Here is a 22,778-nt window from a genome sequence, read left to right as displayed (position 1 = left end):
ATTCTTTGTCAGAAACACTAACATGTTCACAGATGTGGGCTTAAGGGAGGACCTTTGACAAGTTGCTGTAATGCAGGGGTATTTCCTAGCTAATCCGCTGATGTGGGGAAAGTTTACTGTGTGAACTTTCCACCACAATAGAGGAACACACTCACTGTCTGCTGGTGGACTATTCACATAACTGCTCAGTTCAGATAATAACCTTTCTGCAGTTACATCTGTCTTGCCACTAACTGAGTTAGTTTAAAAAGCTTCCGAGACTCTTCTTTGGCTTTTTAACAGCTCCCTGACTTGTTTGGTCTCCAGCAGATCTAGGAGGTGTTTCTGAAAAACCTGTGGCTGCGCTACCCTGGTGTAACACAAGATGCTCTAGTTCACTCATGACTTTAACTTTAATGGCTTCGCTCTCACTCTCACTGAAATATTCTGTATAAAAATGTGGATCAAGGAAAGAAGCCATGGTAACAAGCCTCTCTGTGACACTGTCTTTGTAGCTTTTGTTCATGTAGTCAAGTATTGCTGTTTTGATGTCTTTGGTCAGCTGAGTGTCTTTTACTTTTAACATGTCATTGTTAAACATCTAAAGGACAGGCTTAACACATAAAATGGTCACATATTCTTCAGCAGAAAAAGCATCTGTAAACTCTGGAATTGGACTCAATGCAGTGCTGGCCGAGTCAAGTCAATGTCTTGCCATGTCAACATGAAGTGCCTTGTGGTTTTATCAGCAACTAAAACCTATGTCATAGCCTTTTCTTGTTCCAGCAGCCGCTGAAACATTCTCTGCTTTGAACCCCAACGAGTGCAACATTCAGTTATGAGTTTGTGTTCTGGTGGGCCCAGTTCTTTTTGGGCAGCCTGCAGAGCTTGCTGTGGCCAAAAGCAGCAACAATCTTCTTTCCCACTCCAACTGCTCGTTCGATCCTTGGGTCCTTCACACTTCCTTGTAAAAGGAATATATATATATATATATATATAAGCACACACACACATACACAGTCGAACCCGGTTATGTCACCGCCCTAGGGATTTGCCAGAAAAAGCCAAGATAACCAAAAACCAATAAGGCGGCAATATATTAACATGTGCACTCGATGACGCAGACTGGGACATGTTCAGAAACAGCTCCAATGATGACGTCAGCGTGTTTACGGAAGCGGTTGTGGGATTTATCGGGAAACTAGCGGATGATACCGTGGAAAAAAAGACTATTAAAACGTTTCCCAACCAGAAGCCGTGGGTGGATAAAACCATCCGCGACGCTCTGGGCTCTCGCACCGCTGCCTACAACATGGGACTCGCGTCGGGGGACATGGAACTGTACAAGGTTGCGTCATACAACGTCCGGATGGCGGTGAAAGAGGCGAAGCAGCGCTACGGGAGGAAACTAGAGTCACAGCTCCAACAGAGTGACTCTAGGAGCCTGTGGCAGGGATTAAGGACAATAACGGATTATAAAACACCAACAACCGGTATGACAAACGCGGACGTGACTCTGGCAGACGAGCTGAACACTTTTTATGCTCGCTTCAAGGCTGCAGCTAAAGACGATAGCGATGCTAATGCTAGCGGCGCTAACGGCTGCATACAGGAAGACACTGCCAGCACCGGAAACGCGTTCATCATCACCGAGCATGACATGAGGGGAGCCTTCAAGAGGGTGAACACCAGGAAAGCAGCAGGACCAGACGGCATCTCGGGTTGTATCCTCAGAGCCTGCGCAGACCAGCTAGAACATGTGTTCACTGAGATATTCAACATCTCTTTATCTCAGTCGGTGATCCCCACATGCTTCAAAGAGTCCATCATTGTTCCTGTCCCAAAGAAACCTCATCCTGCTTCCCTCAGTGACTATCGCCCTGTAGCCCTCACCTCAGTAGTGATGAAGTGCTTTGAACGCCTGGTCAGAGACTTTATCATTTCATCACTACCCGACACACTGGACCCACTACAGTTTGCATACCGCCAGAACCGTTCCACAGACGATGCAATCTCACATCTCCTCCACACATCACTTAATTCCCCCTTCTGGTGTCCAAGTGAGTATGTTAAAATGCTCTTCATCGACTACAGCTCTGCATTTAATACCATAATTCCCTCCACACTCACCACCAAGCTGGAGCACCTGGGACTCAGCTCATCTATGTGTCAGTGGGTCTCCAACTTCCTTACTGGCAGACCACAGGCAGTAAGGATGGGCGGACATGTCTCAGCCTCCATCACTCTCAGCACTGCAGCCCCCCAGGGTTGTGTTCTGAGCCCCCTGCTGTACTCTTTGTACACATATGACTGTGTGGCTACTACCAGCTCCACCACCATCATTAAGTTTGCTGACGACACCGTTGTGGTGGGCCTGATCTCTGATAACAACGAGAGGGCCTACCTGAAGGAGATTAGGAATCTGGAGAATTGGTGCCGAACGAACAACCTCCTTCTAAACGTCAGTAAGACAAAGGAGTTGGTAGAGGACTTTAGCACCAAGCGGGAGAGGAACTACCAGACCCCCGTCATCAACAAGAGCCCAGTGGAGAAAGTGGACAGCATCAAATACCTCGGTGTTCACATCACGCAGGATCTGTCATGGCCCTGTCACATCAACACCGTGGTGAAAAAGGCCAGACAGCGTCTCTACCACCTCAGACGCTTGAGGGACTTCCGACTGCCCTTTAAGGTGCTCAGGAATTTCTACTCCTGTACCATAGAGAGCATCCTGACGGGAAACATTACGACCTGGTTTGGAAACAGCACCATGCAGGACAGACGAGCTCTACAGAGGGTGGTGCGATCAGCTGAGCGCATCATCCGCACCGAGCTCCCTGACCTGCACTTGATCTAGACACACTGGACATTCTGGACATTTGTTTACACTATTGGCCACTGCACAACTACACTTCGTGGTCATCAAATCAAAACAAATCAAATCACATCAAATCACTTCAGCACAAATCACTTGAAGCATATTTTGCACTGCACAAGTCACTTTTAATATGTGGATTGCACAACCATGGACATAACCATTCTTTTATTACCATTTATTCGGCTGCTCTTATTGTTTTACATTTTTTCATATATTTTCCATATATTTTCTATATTGTGTATTTTGTGTACAGATATTTTATTTTTAACTTTTATTTGTATATTTTTATTTTTCTCTAGTTAAACTTACCCTTTATTTAAATTTTCATATTTATTTCCTAATCATATTCTTAGGTCACGAGCAGTTGTCCAAGCATTTCACTGCATATCGTACTGTGTATGACTGTGTATGTGACAAATAAAATTTGTATTTGAATTAATTGACATTTCTAAAATACTTTGTTGCTTTTTGCCTTTAACAGTCTGCTTGAAAACAAATGCTTAAATATTTTTATGCTGTCTAAAACAGTTTTATCTGGATCCCGGTTTACCGCTGCGTTGTTCAGCAAATTACTATACCATGCGAATGCAATTTGAATATTCGCTGTTTAGCACTTGTGATATATTTTTAAAAGCCGGCGAATAGTCATGGGGGTCGAGATTACCACATCCAGCCTGTCTGTTCATTTTTAAAGACAATTAAAGATTAACAACACAAAACAGTATTATTACCATAATTTAAACTAATGCAAGAAATGCTTAATTTTACGTTATAATTAACTTACCTATTGCAATGTGCAGGCGATGTCCGAAGCATGAAAGTCTGGTCCAGTTGTTGAGTGCGACGTCTTTCACAACGTTTGCCCCATAGTCTGTCATCACACACACTTAAGATTCCACAAGCTGAGGGACTCTTTTAAGCCTTTGGCTATATTTTCCCCAGTATGGTCTGGGACTTGTTTCGTAGCTTCCAGTCTTTGTCCACGTAGTGTAATGTGAGGCTCATGTAGGGGTCTGATGTTCGGCTTGACCACATGTCCGTGGTGGACGGAAAAGCTAATGCAAAAATAATGCATTTGACACCTCAAGACGGACCTCTTCATATAAAGCAGGCAAGACGACTTTAGAGAAGATCGAACTTTTTAAGCATCTTTGTGAAACCTTCTCTTTCCACACTCTGAATAGGCATCATATCCCTGGCTAAAAAATGCGTCACTGCATTAGTTAGATCCCCCCAGCATTGCTACTTTTGTCATAAGGCGTGCAGCTATTTAAAGCTACGCCGATTGTTTGTTGAGTCAGCTTCTTTGGTCTCACCACCACACTAGTTAAAGCGGACGCCTTCACTCCTCCAACAAGTGCTTTTGCTTTAAATGATGAAATAGGTTTGTGGTGTTTCCTTCCTTCGCCACGACGACCCGCTTGCATGTTATACAAAAAATTGTGCTGGGTATCTGACGGTCGAAAACCAAACCAGTTCCACACCACTGAAGTTGCACCATTTTTACAAACCAATTCTGGTTCATCTGGTAAATGCTTTTTCCGCCATGTGCGTATGAGCGTATGAAAACAAAGGCACTGCACATGTGTGTTTTACCCATATTCTAATTGAATATATCTATTTCAAAATATAAAGTGAACACAATTTGACCTGCGCTTTAACTTTGAAAACAATCGTTTTCTTTAAAAAGGAACCTCTGACAATTGCTTTTGCCTCCTTTTGAGGATTTTGCGAAAGTGTCATATTGCGTTGTTATTAAACATTAATTTACTGCACTGCTGCAGCCTTTCAACTTTTTTTTCATGATGCCCGTTGTTGCAATACAATTAATAAAGAGACTGAGTATGGGAGACAGTGAGAGCCATGGGAGACATTGGCTCAGTTGTAATCATGTGACACTATGGTACTTGTATATCTTGCTCGTTTAAATTCAAATTTATTAAACAATTTTGCTCAGCTAGCTAAACGCTCACATACCAAGTTACTCATGCCAAATTCAAGGTTCCACTGTATATTGTTAACACAGTTATCATTTTCAACCTTACTGCAGACAAATATCAGGGATTGATGCATACTATCTGACCAACCAAATGAGGATGGGTATATTTCAAGTCTGGTTCCTTTCAAGGTTTACCACCCCAGGCTTGGTTATCAGAGACAAAAAGTGATCATTTATGTTTTTTCCTTACATTATTTTTCTAATTTATTTATATATATATATATATTAGATGAATATATATATTTATAGATATATATTTATATATTTTATTTATATTTTTTTATATATGATTTTTATTTCTGTTAAGCTACTTAAACGACCATTGTTGAAAGCACTATACAAATAAAATTTAATTGAATTACTTAACTCAATTACTAGAGCAGTCCAGTACCTTTCAACACTACACTACACTACACTACAGGGATATATAGGGATAAACAGGGATCAATTAATCGATGACATTCCAGAACCCATCTCCCAGCCTGAATGGCGCTTCCCCAATAATCTTATCTCATAAGTGACGCAAAGCAGCATCTGTAACACGAAAGAGCGGGAAACCTAACCAAGCTTGGGAAAGGAAGTCCACTGTGCCTGGAGCCATAAAAAGTCCAGTTGACCTCGACTACAACAGTGTAAATTGGCATTCCAATAAACAAAGGAGGCAGTTTTACATTTTTGAGTGGGTGGAAACCGTCCCTAACTCTCTTGTTGACCTCCAGAGCTTATTTCAATGTCCAAAGAGGCATAAGGCATGGACACTATTTTAAACATCCTTTAAAGTGTGCCAGTAGGGCAAAAACTGACGAAAACTCAGTATGTTTTGTTCCTGTGTGTATGTTTAATTATTCTGCATAATTTAAAAAGTGTAATCAGCATTAACAAACTCTTTTTAATAGATGAAGGTATAAATAAGTGTGTAAGATATGGGATGTTTGATCAATATGAAAGCTTTTTTTATTCAAAGAACGTTGGTGAACACGGAAAATTGATAGCATGAATAGAGCTCATGCAAAATCACTTAATAAAAGGTATTACAACTTTAACCGGATGAGCCCGAAACACCAAGCTAATGTATGCACAAAAGGGGAAACCATGTGAGGCATGGCTAAGCCCTGCAACCAAATCCGATTGGACCAATCACCCATAGGACGGACTAACTCTGAATGGTCGAAAGCCTAAGGAAACCAACAAGCTTGAACAAACACTTCAACAACCTCTTCCAAGCAGTTCGGGCTTCCCCCCTTGCGGGCGCTATGCCGACTCTGCTGTTGTCATCTGCTCAGAACTCTTAACAAGACTTCAATCAGAAGTGAAGTTCTGCAACGAAGAAAGCCTCAGAAAAAGTTCAAGAGTGCCGCCATCCGTAACAAGGAAACCAACGCCTCACTGAAGAGCTTTTCCCGAAAGATGTCATCTCAACCTCCGCGCACTAACCAATCAGCAACGCCGTGATTCCCTTCACTGGAGGCAAACCAACGGATTAGAACAAAATGTAACAAGTAAACAAAGCTGCATACCTTGCTGAAATTGTTGCTCGTTTCATAACTAAAACGTAAGATTAAACCAAGACTTTGCTCTTGTGACTTTTTTTGATCTAGTAAACAGTACTAGAAGAACTTCATTAACTTTCACTCTCCAAACTGTTTGTATGCGCGTGCGTGTGTTTTAGTAGCATAGTTTCATGTATTGTGATTATAAAGAAACAAGAATTTATTTGACTAAAGAACTGTTATCTTGGTCATGTATTCAGGTCTAAACATTTGCCCAGATCTTACGTTACCTTGTTTGTAATTGATAAATACCAGATTTTGTATTATCCTCATTGGTTGTGGGATAAACAGGGGTGGCAAGATACACTTTATTGTGCTGTACAGTGGACGGATAGTATATAAAGTGTATGCTATAAATTGTAAATCAGTTCATTAAATTAACTTGAATCGTTACCAAAGATTCTAATCACCTCTGACCCAGACCTAAAACGCTACATAAAAACAGTCATTCTTTGTCTACATTATGTAAACCCTACATATTAATGGTGGAAAATGCATTGGGCATTTGCCCACATTAAAATATCGACAGCAAGTACACAGTTTCAAATAGGTCATGTCTTTATTGGTTAGGGTAACTGAGGAAATGTGCCATATTTTCTCATTTTATGCACTGCACAATTCTGGAATTCAAACTGCAACTGATTAGGAAATATGTTTCAGTCTTGCCCTTGTTTTCAACCTTTTATACAAATATTTTCCACTTTATGATTCCAAGGAATTTACAGCCTACAATCATCTAACTGCTCCATACCTACAGTACATAACACCTACAGTGCCATCTTTAGATCACGCAAGGATTCTCTATGCTTTTACATGCAAGTCCTTACTGCCCTCAGTTTTAGTCTCTTGTCTTGTTTGCTCGTGATCCCAGAGTTTCGGAGGAATGTGGGATTTCAATAGAGGTCACAGAGTCAGCGGTATTAGTAGGCTTATTGCCATGTTTGAGGAAGAACATTTCTAAGGGTGATTTGTTTAATCATAGCTAGCTGCATGCTATGAATAGTATAAGAAAAGTGATATACAGTACATTGCTGCATAGTTGAACTGTAGTGGGCCGGGTAGCAAGTGTTACTAAAAGACAGGCTTTTAAAAGCCTGCAGTACTTTTTTCTCCCAAAAAGGCACTTTCTGCATCAGGACACAAAATGTTCAGTTTAGTGACGTCTTTTGTTATAGTTATGTTTTGTCTAAGTATTATTACCCAAATTTAACCAATAAGCCAATTCTTTTTAAAAATACATTTTACCAGGCACAAACCAGAAATTACCATTTAACAGAAACACGTGATATTGATGTGATGGTTTCTTTCCATCTGTAGCTGACACATAACCACACAGCTGCTGCCACAGTGTAAACTGTGAATTAAAACTGATATTGTTGAAGAAAAAGAATCACAATGAATTAAATTTTAATATTGGCTTGAAAATACAACTTTTTTAAATACAAATATTTGAAAATTTTACTATAGAAAAATAAATGGATATTATAATATTCCTAGGTTTATTGCAGAATAACACCTTTAAAAATTATTTAACCTTCACCATGCATATAAATCTGATATAGGACAGTAAAAAAAAAATTTAAAAAAAATTTAAATACAACAAAGAAAACAAATAGAATAATATTTTAGTACTGCTGACCACCAGTAGGTTAACAAAGAACTACATAATATAAAAAGATGGGTACTAGCTTCTCACCAAAAACTATTTTTGCGAAACCCAATAAATTTGTGACATTAGAATCACCGGTAGGACTTCCTTAATTTAAAGTAATATTGAACCATAATGAAACTATTGTATGGTACTTTGAAATTGCTAAAGTACTAAATGGTACCATCCAAAACCTGAATACCTATTTTTAAAAAAAGACTTTTAAATAGCAACTTTTATTGGAATTATGCACCAAGCTTCACATGAGGTCTACAGGTCTACGCTTGCATTGTAATAAATTTCTTTGCAAATATTTATTTTATATTTTTTAAATAAATGCTTTTAAAGGATATTACTTGATTAAATTAAATGTCAAACATAAAATGAACCCTAAAACAAAAAAGGGACTTTGAAATAATTGTGTCTAGATTTTCAGTTACAAGTTTACATATACTCATCATAAAAATGACGTTATGTATTTAGTTGTAATAAAAGTTGTAATGATTTATTTTTAATTTGTGTGTTTTAGGCGGCAAAATTAAAATACAAGTACAATTTTCCAATATTTATGTATATATTATTTAAATTATACTACACAACAGTAAAGGATTACATACTCTTAGATGACTTAGTGGCTTTTAAAGCTTGGAAATGTTTAGAAATAGATGAAATGGCTTTAGCAGCTTTTGACAGGCTAACCTCGTGGTTCTCAAAGTGTGGGGGAGGGAATTAGTGGAAAATAATAGGAAAGTACCTATTCAAATTTATGCTTTACTGTATTGACAAACTAAAACAAATGAAACTAACTAAACTAAACAATCACACGCAAAGAAATGGATCATTAATACAAGTAAATTAAAATAACATCAGAGAAAAAGTGGAAACATTGTGCAACAATAACGGTTTAACGTTGGGATGTTAATTGCAGAGGAACAATATATAACAAAACATTCTGTATTATCTATGTAATTTCATTTATTCCAATGTATATGCTGATGTTTCTGTATTTTTGTTAAAAATTTAATATTTTATCAGGCAGTACTAGTCTGGCATTTCTAGTTTCCAGTGTGGCAACAAAGTTGCTGAACAAAAGGGAAGATCAATATCGGGTTACGCTTTTTGTTGATGTGCGGCATTTTGCGATGATCCCTAAATCATTTGTTGCGCTGTAAAGAATAAGGTGTTTATGCTTTTAAACATGTAAAATTTAAGGCGGATGTAGCTTAAAGACAATGTAGAGAGGAAATACAGTATATCTGGGTATCTTATTTGCAGGTTTGTTTACGCAGCTATTGAATTCAGATATGCACAGAAAATGTTTGAGAACCACTGGGCTAACCTGACAGAATGTGTTAATTGGGGGTTAAACCTTTGGGTGTATTTTTAACCATGACTTCAAGTGCCTCCTTGTTTGACATCATGGGAAAATCTAAAGAAATCTATCAAGACCTCAATCAAGTCAAATCGCTGAGGAAGGAGACACATACTTTGGTATAAAAAAAAAAGTACTAATCAGTCCCAATAAAAAACAGAAACAGCTCAACAATAATTAACCTCAATTATCGTGTTTGCATGATTGTGGCTAACCATAAAATTAAATTAATTGCACAGCCCTAAGTGAACAACTAGCCTTGTTTGTGCCACAATGTACTTTGGAGTTGTACTGACAGCAACACAAACAGACAAGGACAGTTTTTTTTAATGGCATTTAGGTCCATGTTAATAACGTGCCTAAAAAAACATTTAATTTGTCTGTGCATTTAAAATGAACTTGAACTGAATTGTCAACATAACTTACAGTTGAACTTTCAACTGAATTGTCAACATAACTTACAGTTGAACTTTCAACTGAATTGTCAAAATAATCCATACATAAATGCAGTCATCACAAAAGTATATTCAAATCCAATCAATGTGTACATTATTTAGTCTAATGTGTAAATTTACACATTCAAGAGCAAGACATTTTCTAAGACATGATAAATTTCTGCATAATTTTCTTTGTGTCCAGCTTGACAGATGAGGCTCACTGTGCGCAGAGAATGAGGTAACACCTGGTTAAGGCACATATTCCTGTATGACTCTACATTACAATTCATGGTACAGCATTTTTTTAAGGAGATATCTGCCTTAAATGTTTAGATGTGACCTCTATCAATAAAATTGTAAATATGCTGAGGTTGCACCAGTTTTCCATTTGTGTATCCTATCTGTGATGGTGGTACGGCAGACAGGGCAGGTCTTTTCCTGATTAAGCCACAGCACAATGCACTCCTCACAGAAGATGTGCTGTCAAAAAACAATATGGTACTTAATTAACCTTCTTAATAAATATATATATAAATACATATTTTACAGTAGCAATGCTAGCAGTGGTCTTCATTGTTCGGTTTTACTCAAATAATACATAGTTATGTACAAACGTAGAAGTACAGAAATTGCCTGTTTATTTTTTGTACATATTAAGGGGTTAGGATTCATAAGTCCACTATGGGCAAATAAACTGAAGCAGGGTGCTCTCGTAAGAGAAGAATGGGAGGAAGTGGTGTGACAAGGACTACTATCAGCCCGATGACTGTTTCGTAATAACATCATTTTACAATGTGTATTGTTTTTTCTTGCACCAAAACAATGTTCCAGCAATTACAACTACTGTACATAATTATTAAATTGCTCCCTAAATTGGTTATTGTACATAATAAAGGATGTTTAGCCTTTGATCTGCTTTTTTCTCCACACAAATTAATCTCAAAACCCACTCATTAGAACCCACTCACTTTTGTATTTGAAGTTATTTTGTACCGTTTAAATGCTGTGCCTAGCTTTAAAAAAAAAATTAATGTTATAAAGGCTGCTTTTTAAAGGTTTATAATTGTAATAAAATTGGGTGAAAATGTAATAAATTGTGATAATTTAATGAGCTAGGAATATTTTCAGTCCTAAATTAACTTTGAGCGCGGTTCCTAGAAGTGCTTAGTAAATAAAGGCCCTAATCTTGCTCCATCAGATGTTGCTTGCTCTTTCACCTGTTTCGTCCCTTGAAAGCAGCCTGTACCATCAGAGATAAGAAAATTTGGAATTCAGTACATTTAAGGTAGTTAACAGTTTAATTCCATCAGTTTCATTTCTGCTGAAGCAGTCTCTGATCACATCACTACCTGTCTTACCCTGACATGCTCTTATGTGGTAAATAGCTTTGGACTCATGACCAAAATATCTCTATCGCTCCCCACTGCAAGTTTTGTGCCCTAGTGAACTTAAGTCTTTTTTTTTTTTTTTTTAATCCACCTCAGCAGCAAGCATATTTTTCTTTTTCTGGTGGTGGTTTATTTGTTTACAGGCAGTGTTATGATCAAGGATTGCTTCAGTAGAGGTGAAATAAAGTCTGTTGACTACCTTAAATGTACTGAATGCCCAGGTTTCTTCTCTCTGATGGTATGGGCACACTACAGGACAGACATGCCAAAACAGTAAGTTCCTGACTTATGAACAAGGTCCATTCTGGGAGCATGTCGCTGTCATCCTAGGCTTGCTCATCAGGGACAATCATATAATTTTGATTCATACAAATTCACATTTCATACAAACTTAATTCTTTTGATTGTGTAAAGCTGCTTTGTGATGAAGTAAATCGCTAAAAGCGCTATACAAATAAAATTGAACTGAATTGAATGTTCGAACAAGTAGGTGGACAAGCGGTATGTTACTTTTACCGTTGCGGCGCACGGCGACAGCATTTGGGTTTGTGCATTTGCTGGCTTTTAACGTTGAGTGGCGCTATATAACTATAGACCGACGTCTTACACCTTAGTTCATTCTCTCCAGGATTAATGGGCCGCAGCTCGTCTAGAGCCGCACGTAGTTGCAGATAAATCAAGTAAAACATTATAATTAAACGAATTTATAATCACAGTAGTAACATTACGGTACAAATTTATAATTTAAATTAAATACTTTAAGATCAAATTTAAGATACGTAAATGTTAACACATTAAGCCTTTAAATTTTATTATGTGTAATTAAAAAAGCTACGCGTGTAGGGTCTTGTGTCATCTTACATTTTGTGTTCTAAATTTGTAGTAGATTTATTAACTGAAACAAATGAAACTAAATTACCATAAAATTAAAACATAGATTTATGTTCAAAAACTATATAGTAAAACTATATAAGCTACATAGCCTTTATAAGACTTTACTTTCTTTATTTAACAAAATCAAAGTTTTTTCGTCATTGTGAGTGCACCTAAATAAAAGTAAACAGGGTTCTGTATTGTTTTCGGTGAACTTGAGCACATCAGAAAATGAACCGAAACTCTATAGAGTTTCACATTTTATACATGTGAAAAATCTATAGAAAGCGAAATGTCTGCTTTTATATAAACTAATGAAAAACAATTTTTTTGATTATGTAATTCTTATGAAAAGTTAATTATAGGCGCGTCCACTGCTGCGGAGACGACGAGATGACATGATCATCACAGCCAAAACCAAAGAAATCATTAATTTTGCAATTAATTATTAAAATGGGTAGAGTCAGTCTGCTTGCTGTTTTTTCCGACGCATTTATAATCATTAGTCTACTTTTGCCGGCGTGCTCTGGAAAACTTTATGCGTGCGGTTGAATGCTAATTAGACCACGTAGGAAATTAAAGAGCAGGATCACGATGCTTAACGTCCCGAGCCCAAACCTCATTTGAAGTAGATAACAATAGCCCACATTTATAAAAGCATAATCCTGCATTTATACAATAGCCCACATTTATAAAAGCATAATCCTGCATTTATTTTTGGCTGTGCCAGCTGCCACTGTTTTTATACTCTTTATCGGAATAAATCATTCAGTATCAAGACTGTAAATTTCCATGTAAAAAAGGTACATCTGTGTAAATAAATTGCTTAAATGTATGCATCATGAGCTATTGATCAGTGATTTATGTAAACGACTCAGTTTAGATTTAAGTAAATGCTCATTACTGCGCTGTTTGGGGGAGGGACGTGCTGATGACGTTTGATCTGCTTTCTTTGTGTTTTGGTGTGTGCGTGTGTGTGTGTGCGTGCGTGGAGAGGTGTTAATAGTGGATTATTCAGTAAAACAGAAGCTCGACTGAAAAAAAGTTAGGCACATCAGTCACTTTACCCCCAATAAAAGGAGGTGTAATAAATAAATCCAGGTCTTAAAGTGGACGGAGAGCATTTAAGGTTCTTTGAATGTATAGGTGAGAACAGCTGATTTACACCTGAGAAAAGCAAATAATTTGCATTTGAATGTGTCTGGCATTCTAAAGCACACACAGTAACACTAAAAGGTAGCTTCCTGTTTTCGCATCGTTGCCGCGAAAGGTTTGCGTTTTTATCAGCGTTTAAATTATATAACTTTTCCGTTTATACAATAATACGTTAATTAATAACATTAATAGCAATAGTTTTTACATCTTTATACTATTTGGCTTCGCCTTTTTTCTCAGTTTTTTGGAGAACACGCGAGTTCCTTCTTCTAAAAACAACAAACGGAATTCTTAGTAAATTTGCAGATCCCCTCTCAAACCTAGTCGTTTCTGTAGACAAGGCGTTAATTGCTGGAGATTTTAATATTCATCATTTTGAGAATCCGGAAGACCCTGTGTGTAGAACATTTATGTCCATACTGGACACAGTAGGAGTAAATCAGTGTGTAGTAGGACCCACTCATAAGGCAGGTCACACTTTAGATTTAATAATATTCTTTGAATTAAGTATAAGATATTTATTTACAACTCCATTGTCTGAAGTTATATCAGACCACTATCTTGTCTTAATTCAAGTGTGTCATAGTAATAACGTACGCACAGCGCCGCGCTACCGTATTGAACGTACATTCACATCAACTACCACACAGTTTTATTAGTAATCTCCCGGAACTACCAACTTCGATTAAATCACCGTCCGACCCCACTGAACTCCATCAGGAATAACTCGACTGAATATTAAGAGTCGACATTTCGTTACACCTTAGATAATGTAGCTCCAGTTAAAAAAAAATTATTAGAGATAAAAAACTCGCTCCCTGATATAACGATCATACACGCACTTTAAAACAGACCACTCGGAAATTAGAACGTAAATGGCGTCAAACTAAACTGTTAGTATTTCAAAAAGCATGGAAGGAGAGCATACTGAACTATAGAAAAGCTCTTAGTGTAGCTAGATCAACGTATCTCTCTACTCTTATAGAAAAAAAGAAAAATAATCCCCTTTATCTCCAAGATTCTGATAAAGATAGTAGCACAGCAACTATGTTCATATCAACATAGAAATAACATACATGAACTGTATCAGTCAGGATTTAGGCCTCATCATAGCACAGAGACAGCACTCATTTGAGTAGTAAATGACCTCCTATTGGCCTCAGATCAAGGTTGTGTAACCATGCTTGTATAACTCGACCTCAGTGCAGCTTTTGACACCACTGACCATAGTATTCTTCTTCACAGATTAGAAAATGTAGTAGGAATTAAGGGTACAGGCCATTCCTGGCTCAGATCCTATTTAACCGATTTAATGTAGACTTAAATGGTGATTATTCTGCATGTTCTCTAGTGGAGTTTGGTGTTCCACAGGGTTCAGTTTTAGGCCCACTGCTTTTTTCCCTTTACATGCTTCCTCTGGGCAACATAATCCGTAAGCATGGTATTAGTTTTCACTGTTATGCTGACCCATACAGTTATACATCTCAGATAAACCTGATGAGATAAACCAGATTAATAAAGCTGAGCAATGTGTGCAGGACATTTAGATGCTAATTAACTTCCTTCTGCTTAACCCAGATAAGACAAAAGTTCTAGTCATAGGACCGCATACAGCTAGAAGTAAGATTGTAGATCACTCTGTAACTTTAGATGGCCCTTCTGTTCCATCAAGTGCAACAGTAAAGGAACTCGGATTATAGATTCCAGTCTTTCATTTGAAGCTCATGTAGATAATATTACCAGGATAGCATTCTTTCACCTTAGAAATATTGCCAAGATAAGAAATTTATTGTTGCTAAACGATGCAGAAAAACTAGTTCATGCTTTTATCACCTCTAGGTTGGACTATTGTAATGCCTTACTGTCTGGTTGTTCAGCTAGGTGCATAAATAAGCTTCAGCTAGTCCAGAATGCAGCAGCGAGAGTCCTCACTAGAACCAGAAGATATGAGCACATCACCCCTATCTTATCTTCACTCCATTGGCTCCCTGTGAAATTTTGCATTGATTTTAAAATACTACTCTTGACATATAAAGCATTAAATGGTCTCGCGCCGCAGTACCTGAGCGAACTGCTAGTGTCTTACGATCCGCCACGCCTACTTCGATCAAAGGATGCAGGCTGCTTGTCAGTACCGCGTATTATGAAAAATACAGCTGGGGGCAGAGCTTTTTCTTACAAAGCCCCAAAATTATGGAATAGTCTTCCAAATAGTGTTCGGGACTCAGACACAGTCTCAGTGTAAGTCCAGGCTAAAAACCTATTTATTTAGCCAAGCATTTTCATAAATAGATTTGTCTTTCCCTTTCCTCTCTCCTCCTGTCTCCCCCTTTCACTCTTTCTCTCTCTCTGTCAAGCTACACATGTCGTTTCTGAGCTGCCAGTGATCCAGACTCCCTCTGCCCTCCGGACCTGTCTGACCCATCCTGGTGCCCCGCTTCTGGCTGAAGATCTCGTTACATGGATGCCCTGTGTGTCTCTCTGGGATGCGTCTGGTGTCTGGGAATGATTCTCTCTACCTAGAAAATGGTTCTGGCCTTGACTGGTGTTGGCAACTGTTTCTCTGGGGACTTGACAGTTCGATAGTTCATATCTGGAACTTCTTACAAGTCTACCTGGGTCTTCAATAACTACCTGGACTCCATATTAACATCAATTAACATCAGCTATTATAGCTGAACTGCCTCCCACCCTACACACTGTATAAATGCAGATCATTTACTGCTTTCTGTTTCACCCAAATGAGGATGGGTTCCCTGTTGATTCCTCTCAAGGTTTCTTCCTATTACCATCTCAGGGAGTTTTTCCTTGCCACTGTTGCCCTCGGCTTGCTCACCAGGGACAAACTGACCATTTTGATTCATACAAATTCACATTTCATACAAACTTAAATAATTCTTTTGACTGTGTAAAGCTGCTTTGCGGCAATGAAAATTGCTAAAAGCGCTATACAAATAAAATTGAATTGAATTGAATGCAGATCAATTCCTGCTCTGTTTCACCCAGATGAGGATGGGTTCCCTGTTGAGTCTGGTTCCTCTCAAGGTTTCTTCCTACTACCATCTCAGGAAGTTTTTCCTTGCCACTGTCGCCCTCGGCTATCTGACCATTTTGATTCATACACATTCGAATTCCATACAAACTTAAATAATTCTTTTGATTGTGTAAAGCTGCTTTGGGACAATGGCAATTGTTAAAAGAACAACATCCCAGGATGAATAGGAATAAGAGGCCCTGATTATACTAAACAAATATTATTTAATACAACAAAAGTCCTCCACGCTCTGGAAAACTTTATGCGTGCGATTGAACGCTGATTAGACTACGTAGGAAATTTAAAAGGAGGAGATAAACAACCTTAGCCCGCATTTAGAAAAGCATTTTTATTTAGACTATAAAAAAATAATCCTGCATCTATTTTAGGCGTCACAATGACGAAAAAGCTTTATGATTTTGTAAAATAATGAAAGTAAACAGGGTGTGCTATTCTGTATTGTTTTCGGAGAACTCGTCAGAAAATGAACCGAAACTCCGTGTATACTCGCCTACCAGACGTGAAAAAATATATACTTAGAAAGCGAAATGTCTGCTTTTAAACTTATGGAAAACAAATTTTAGATTATGTAACTCGTATGAAAAAGTCAATTATATGCGCATCCACTACTGCAGAGACGACAGTACAGGATTATTTTATACGATATGTCATGGTGTGCGCCCAAATCTACTATCGCTCTTTGCTCAGTCCGTGGGCTCCCTAGATAATTAACGTTAATAGGATCTCAGGCTAGCTATGCATTATAAATGCAAGGCGCGGAGAAGTACGTGATGTGGTGGAGCAGAAAAGAATGGTATGCAAGTGGGGCGATGTGACGCGCCCCAGAAACTTCAAACAGGGAACTGGAATTCCGCCCTTCGATATCCGTGCTCCCGCGGCGCCTTTACTCTGTGCAGGAGCGCTGCATCTGCGTGCCTCGTTCTGCTACGCCGTGTGCCCGCATGCCACTGCCCCTGGACCTGCACTTCATCCCTTCCCCTTTCTTTCCGTCCTCTCTCCTTTAAGCCTTACCTTCCCTATTTTGCATAATTAAATTATCCTTTTCCCCATAGAACCTCGCCTCCACTTTGCAGGCTGCTGTTTGGAGAAACCAGAGAATAAAGAATAAACCAGTTGTTGGGTCAAAATAACCCAACCAGGGGTTCATTTGTAAATGACTCACTACATCCCATTTGACCCAACAATGTGTTAAATAACCCAGAATTAACCCGAAATAACCCAAAATTTTGACCCAGCATAAACCACCCAACGATGTGTTTACAGAAACAGCATTTTTATTGCATCTTTTTTTTTGTTATTGTAATGTTTTATTCTGAAAGTCTATTTTACCAGTTATTTCTATATTTAAAGTTTGATGTATTTTTCAATGTATTTAAAAAAAACAAAACAATAAACAGATACAAACAGAGAATGGATATATAATCCATTCTTTGTACTAATAAAACTATCAGCTAGTAAACTTGATCGTCTGATTTATTTTGGCTGCTGCCGTTTTCCCATGGCGATGAGCGCGACGATAATAGGCATTCTGGTTGTCTACCTACTGTAAGTAGGATTTATTTGCAAGTCTGACAAAATGAGGCTTATATACAATATACAGGATAAAAAAAAAAAACTAATTGGCCATCACAGAATCCTGAACTTAAATCCTTTGAAAGTCTTAAAGTTCTTCAAATGTATTTCGACTCTCTTATCATCAGTACAAGATCTTAGCCAAAATATATGCCAATTTGCACAGAAATTAATGCTGTGACATTGCATAAGGTTATTGAATGTAGCAGTCCTTACTAAAATAGGTGTCTATTTCAGTCCTATTTTATCCATACTACATTGGCTGCCAGTAAAATTCCACATTGACTTTAGTGAACACTACTGTTTAGGTATAAAATACTGAATGGTCTCATGCCACATGAATTGATGGTAAGATCTGCCAAGGTTACTTCGATCAAGAGGTGCAAGCTATTTCTTCATGCATCTTATAATAAAATTTACATTTTCCTTAACTCCTTAAAGTGTTATAGAAAGAAAGAAATATATACAAAGGGTGTAATGAACACGCTGTCTTTCTGAGAAGTCTCTGATGGCTTAGCGTGCAAAGTACAACATTCATTTTCCGTTACAGTTTACGCTAGTAATAATTCCATGCTAAAGAATATTTTATAAATAATATTCGTCAACATTTTAAATATAAAGCTCTCCATTCATGCTAGCACAATAGCATATTAAATGCCAACACAGACTGTATACACCAGGTTTATGTGCAGATGCAGTGGGAGTTTGAGTTCATAAGGTGAGGCACATCTGGTAGCTTTAATAAAAATAATAATAATAAAAATAATAATAATAATTTGTCTCCTTAATAAAAGTCATTTCAAATTGCCTCTAAAATTACCGGATATAATGGTAATTAGATCCTAACACTAGGCCGAATCGCAAATCGCTCTCCAACCCTTGGGGCTCTACTTGATGTTTCGGACATTGGACTGTACATTCTAGCATACTAGCATTCTATTTAGTGAAATTAAAGTTATTTAAATCTAAGAAAGGTTTTATTTTACATCAATAGGAGGTTGAAATCCTCAGTCAGATATAAGTGTCCTCAGTCAGACATAATCCTTTGTCTCTGATATAATGTGAAGAGTAGGTTTTTTTTTTCCGTCAGATCCTGACCACTGCAGTCCAGGAACGTCCATAAAAGAGCTGCAGTTTTGAATTTGCTTTGACCCAATTGTCTAGACACCACTTACTGGCCTTTGTCAAAGCTTCTCAAATCTTTACGCTTTCTACTTCCAACACATCAGCTTCAGAAAAAAGCTCCAGTTAATGCAGACTATGGAAACATAATACTGATGCCCAACTATGGGGCTGTTGCTCAGTGGTCCAAAATTCTCTCTTTAGATGAAAGTAAATTGTGGATGAAACAAGAAAAACGCTAGAAATATTTCATTTCACTTGTAATAAATCTAGAATTTTACTTTTAAAATTAAATTGATTAGGCCCTAATGCTGGTAAAAAAGGATTAATGCCTAAAAAGTGGTGTTCCAATTAATTTAAGTTTATAAAATAAACTTTGCATAGCTAGAAGCATACGTGTTTTATGTACATACATAAAACACTACACCTAAAGTGACTCCAATGCATTATTTTTAACACCACAGTTCAGAGCCCATTTGAAAGACAAGTTATTTTTCTGTTCACACCTACATTATATGGCTGAAATAAACAGTCATTGTTTACTGGGTGATATTATTTCTTATGTTTGAAGAGACATGATGTGCCATGTCTCATTCAAACTGGAAAAAAATAAATAAATAAATGTGATAACTTTATTCCCGGTTGAAAAGCAAGACGCATCCTGTGCGTCCACAAAGGCTGTTTGCTAAAACTGTCAAACGACATCAAAAATAGCTGTGAGTTGAGTGTAGTAAATCAAGTAATCACATGCAGAATTGTTTAGATTTCATTCAAAAAATTTTAGTTTCTACTTGTTTGTACACAACTCAACGCATAAAAGCTAATTCTTTTTTTTCAATGAGCATACTATTAAAACTATAAATTGACCTTGTTACGATTTACATTAGACACAATAATAATAAACCTTTAAAGAACACAAAATTCACAGAAACTCACCTGACACAATAGAACTCTAGGTTTTTTAAACTTGGATTGACAGATAAGACAAAGATCTCCAGCACCACTGCACTGGGACTGAGTTGCAGGGGCTCCATTTACCTTTACACAAGGAGAAAGTTAAAAATAAATATGAGATTATTTAGGCTTTGAAGAATGCTTTCATAATATAAGTAAAATCACAAAGCAAACTGCATGGAAAAAGTGAGTATAAATTACAATATTCAAACAATGGAAGTAAGTGATACCTCATAACTGAAAAAGGTCTGTACTGTGGTATGCAGAGATCCATATCGACTATAAAGTTCCAAAAGCTGATTGAAAAAATAAATTTCCCTAATTATAAAAATATTAACAGTTAAAATAATAAATATGTTTATGAATATAAATAATATGTTTCTATATGTGTGAATGACCAAAAAGGCTAATGTCTTTTATTCTTACCTTCAGAATAATGTAAAGCAAGGCTAGGAGAACATCCAGGGTGATTCCCACAGAGCTGTCAACTGCTTGGGACCTTAGCAGGTAGTGGAACCAGGGAGGCACAGGAGCGATAACCTGATAAAACTGCCCAAGCTCTTCTATAAACATATACCACTTACCCTGCCAAAACAGAAATCGTACACTGAAAACACTAGACAATTTTAATGAAATTATTCTATAGCAAACCAAAGTCATACTCGTCTCTTGTACACCATGATACAGGCAGGAAGAAGAAGAATACAGCATTTTAATCCCATAAAGAGGAACTTCACAATAAAACTAGTCACTCCCACAATCCATAAAACTTCCCAGAAATCCAAAGGCTCAACATGGGGTTTGATGAGGATGAGGCTAAAAATGGAAAAGAATACAGTGAAACAGAAAATTTTATACATGGTCTAGTTTTAGGATATACTAGTCTTGCTTTTAGATAAAAAATATTTTATTATCTTGGTCAAATGAACACAACTATACTACAAACCAGAAATAAAGTGAATCCATCTCAAATGTGTAATAAAAGAGTAAGGAGGAGGCCAACAGGAAGGACAGAAGCCAGACACACTGCAGCTTCGAACGGCGATCCTTCAAAGAACAATTTCAAAAAAAAAAAAAAAAAGAGCTTTCACATATAAAGGTCACGTAAGTAAAATAATTTAGATACAAAATTTGCAGTTTCTTACCTGAAGAAAAACTTGTGCCTGTATATTTTTATTTACATATATAAAGGTTGTAAACAGACCAACTCCAACTGAAAGTCCTGCAACATGGTAAAAGAGTGATTTAGACAAAAGGGGGACCACCCATGAATAATTATATGGTGCTCATACTCATTTTAATATGCTTACCCAGAGCATGCTGTAAAATTAGTTTTGAGCAAAGAATAATGATGAAAGGGAGACTTTTCTGCACCCAAAAAATAAGGTAGCGCAATTCTGAGAATGAAGTACTAGGTTCTCCCACTTCAAGATCTGGGTGTAAGCAGTCACCCTCAGTCTCAGCATGCGTGTGAGAGCGGCTACGGCTGTGGCCTGTGGGTCTAAGCCTGCGTGAAGCAGAGCCTGTGCCGCTTTCTTCTCCTGTTAATGAGTTGCATACGGAACCTTGTCCATCAGTGTTCTCCAGAGTGTTGGATGTTCCTGAACTCATGAGCTCAGGTTGTAAAGTAAATGACAAACCAGTGCCATCCTGAGCGCTCAATTCGGTCGGCATTCCGGCTGATTCCCTAGGCGTCAGTTCTCTTCTGAACTCATGAGCTCCTGTATTATTTTTTTTTCTACTTGATTTCACTAAATATTCACTTTTTCAATAAAAAGATTTCACTAAAAGGGTATGTTATTAAGTTAGATGTGTCATGAATATCATAAATATAACTTATTATTACTATGGCAGTTACTGTTATAGGAAGTGTGTGTGTGTGTGTGTGTGTGTGTGTGTGTGAGAGAGAAAAATTATCAAAAGTGGTTTAAGCAGGCAGGTCCCACCAAACATTAAATAATATACAACTAAACTACTATGTTATTAGGGTTACTTAGCTAACATGCTAGAATAAGAACAGCTAAATAAGAACAGCACAAATGTCATTTCAACCCACACAAAACAGAAATCAACAGTTACCTGCCATACTGCAACCGAAGCTTCACAAATCATTAACTTAACTAAAGAAGCAAAATGCTTTTAACTGCTAAAAGAAGAGAACCAAAACTAAAGCAAACGAATTCTGCTAATAAATTAGCGACCTGTACACAAACGAAGACGACATGGAAGGATATCAGCAAGAGCCGACATTGGATCATTTTTGCCTATACGCGTCGGAAGCGAGGGCGGGACCTAGCGCCATATTAGTATACTCAAAAGAAGCCACTGGCCTGAGTCGTTCATAAGCCTCCTCTTTACAAATCGCGAATTGTTTAATCATATCAACAACGTAGTGAGTATGAAATTGATTAGAAGACTTAATTTGATTTTTATTTACATATAATTTGTTAGAGACATTGTACGTTTTATTGAACACTACAAAACAAGCCCACAGCCTATAAGTCAACGGAAGAACGCAATATTTTGAGTAAACTATTAAGACCGCATCGCTTCAGCCAGATGATGTCATATCGACTGTTTTACCTCCATGGGGCCCACAAACGCAGAAGCATACCGTAGATACATAGGACGAAACCAATTTCAACATGGCCGACAGCCTGACACCCTTTCAGAAAAAAAGTCCAATTAAACCAGTACTGTACATAAACTACACAACCTAGCTGTTCGAAATGTCATATAAACCCCGTCCAGGTGCAAATGTAGGTAGTATGTGTCACTTTATTAGCTTCTTTATAT

General features: G+C 37.6%; 1 protein-coding gene across 3 annotated transcripts; it reads right to left on the bottom strand.

Moving 5' to 3' along the window:
* Positions 1 to 5,485: 5,485 nt before the first annotated feature.
* rnft1 (ring finger protein, transmembrane 1) lies at positions 5,486 to 22,316 on the bottom strand. Of its 3 annotated transcripts, XM_053515909.1 has the most exons (9): positions 22,062 to 22,316; positions 21,293 to 21,523; positions 21,128 to 21,204; positions 20,929 to 21,029; positions 20,645 to 20,798; positions 20,409 to 20,567; positions 20,213 to 20,278; positions 19,965 to 20,066; positions 5,488 to 10,343 (listed from the first exon to the last, which is right to left on the bottom strand). In XM_053515909.1, exons 1-9 carry the CDS (start codon positions 22,066 to 22,068, stop codon positions 10,209 to 10,211), a joined length of 1,032 nt encoding a protein of 343 aa, XP_053371884.1. In that variant the 5' UTR covers positions 22,069 to 22,316; the 3' UTR covers positions 5,488 to 10,208. The 3 variants fall into 3 exon arrangements, with proteins under 3 accessions (XP_053371885.1, XP_053371884.1, XP_053371883.1); XM_053515910.1 differs by lacking the exon at positions 21,293 to 21,523 and having other exon boundaries at positions 5,486 to 10,343; positions 22,062 to 22,313; XM_053515908.1 differs by having other exon boundaries at positions 5,490 to 10,343; positions 21,293 to 22,316.
* Positions 22,317 to 22,778: the final 462 nt, after the last annotated feature.

Source organism: Clarias gariepinus, chromosome 17 (genome assembly GCF_024256425.1).
Source record: "Clarias gariepinus isolate MV-2021 ecotype Netherlands chromosome 17, CGAR_prim_01v2, whole genome shotgun sequence".
Taxonomy (NCBI): domain Eukaryota; kingdom Metazoa; phylum Chordata; class Actinopteri; order Siluriformes; family Clariidae; genus Clarias; species Clarias gariepinus.
Note: the sequence above shows the minus strand (reverse complement) of the source record. Positions and strands in the feature narration are given on the sequence as shown.

What these genes read in the sequence shown, in the direction of transcription:
- rnft1 (XM_053515908.1), bottom strand. Translation starts at nt 21,656, where the DNA reads ATGCCGACCGAATTGAGCGCTCAGGATGGCACTGGTTTGTCATTTACT. An exon ending in ATGGATTCACTTTATTTCTG is followed by an intron (nt 20,799 to 20,928) that starts GTTTGTAGTATA and finishes TTCCATTTTTAG; the next exon opens with CCTCATCCTCATCAAACCCC. An exon ending in TGCTTTACATTATTCTGAAG is followed by an intron (nt 20,279 to 20,408) that starts GTAAGAATAAAA and finishes TTTTTCAATCAG; the next exon opens with CTTTTGGAACTTTATAGTCG.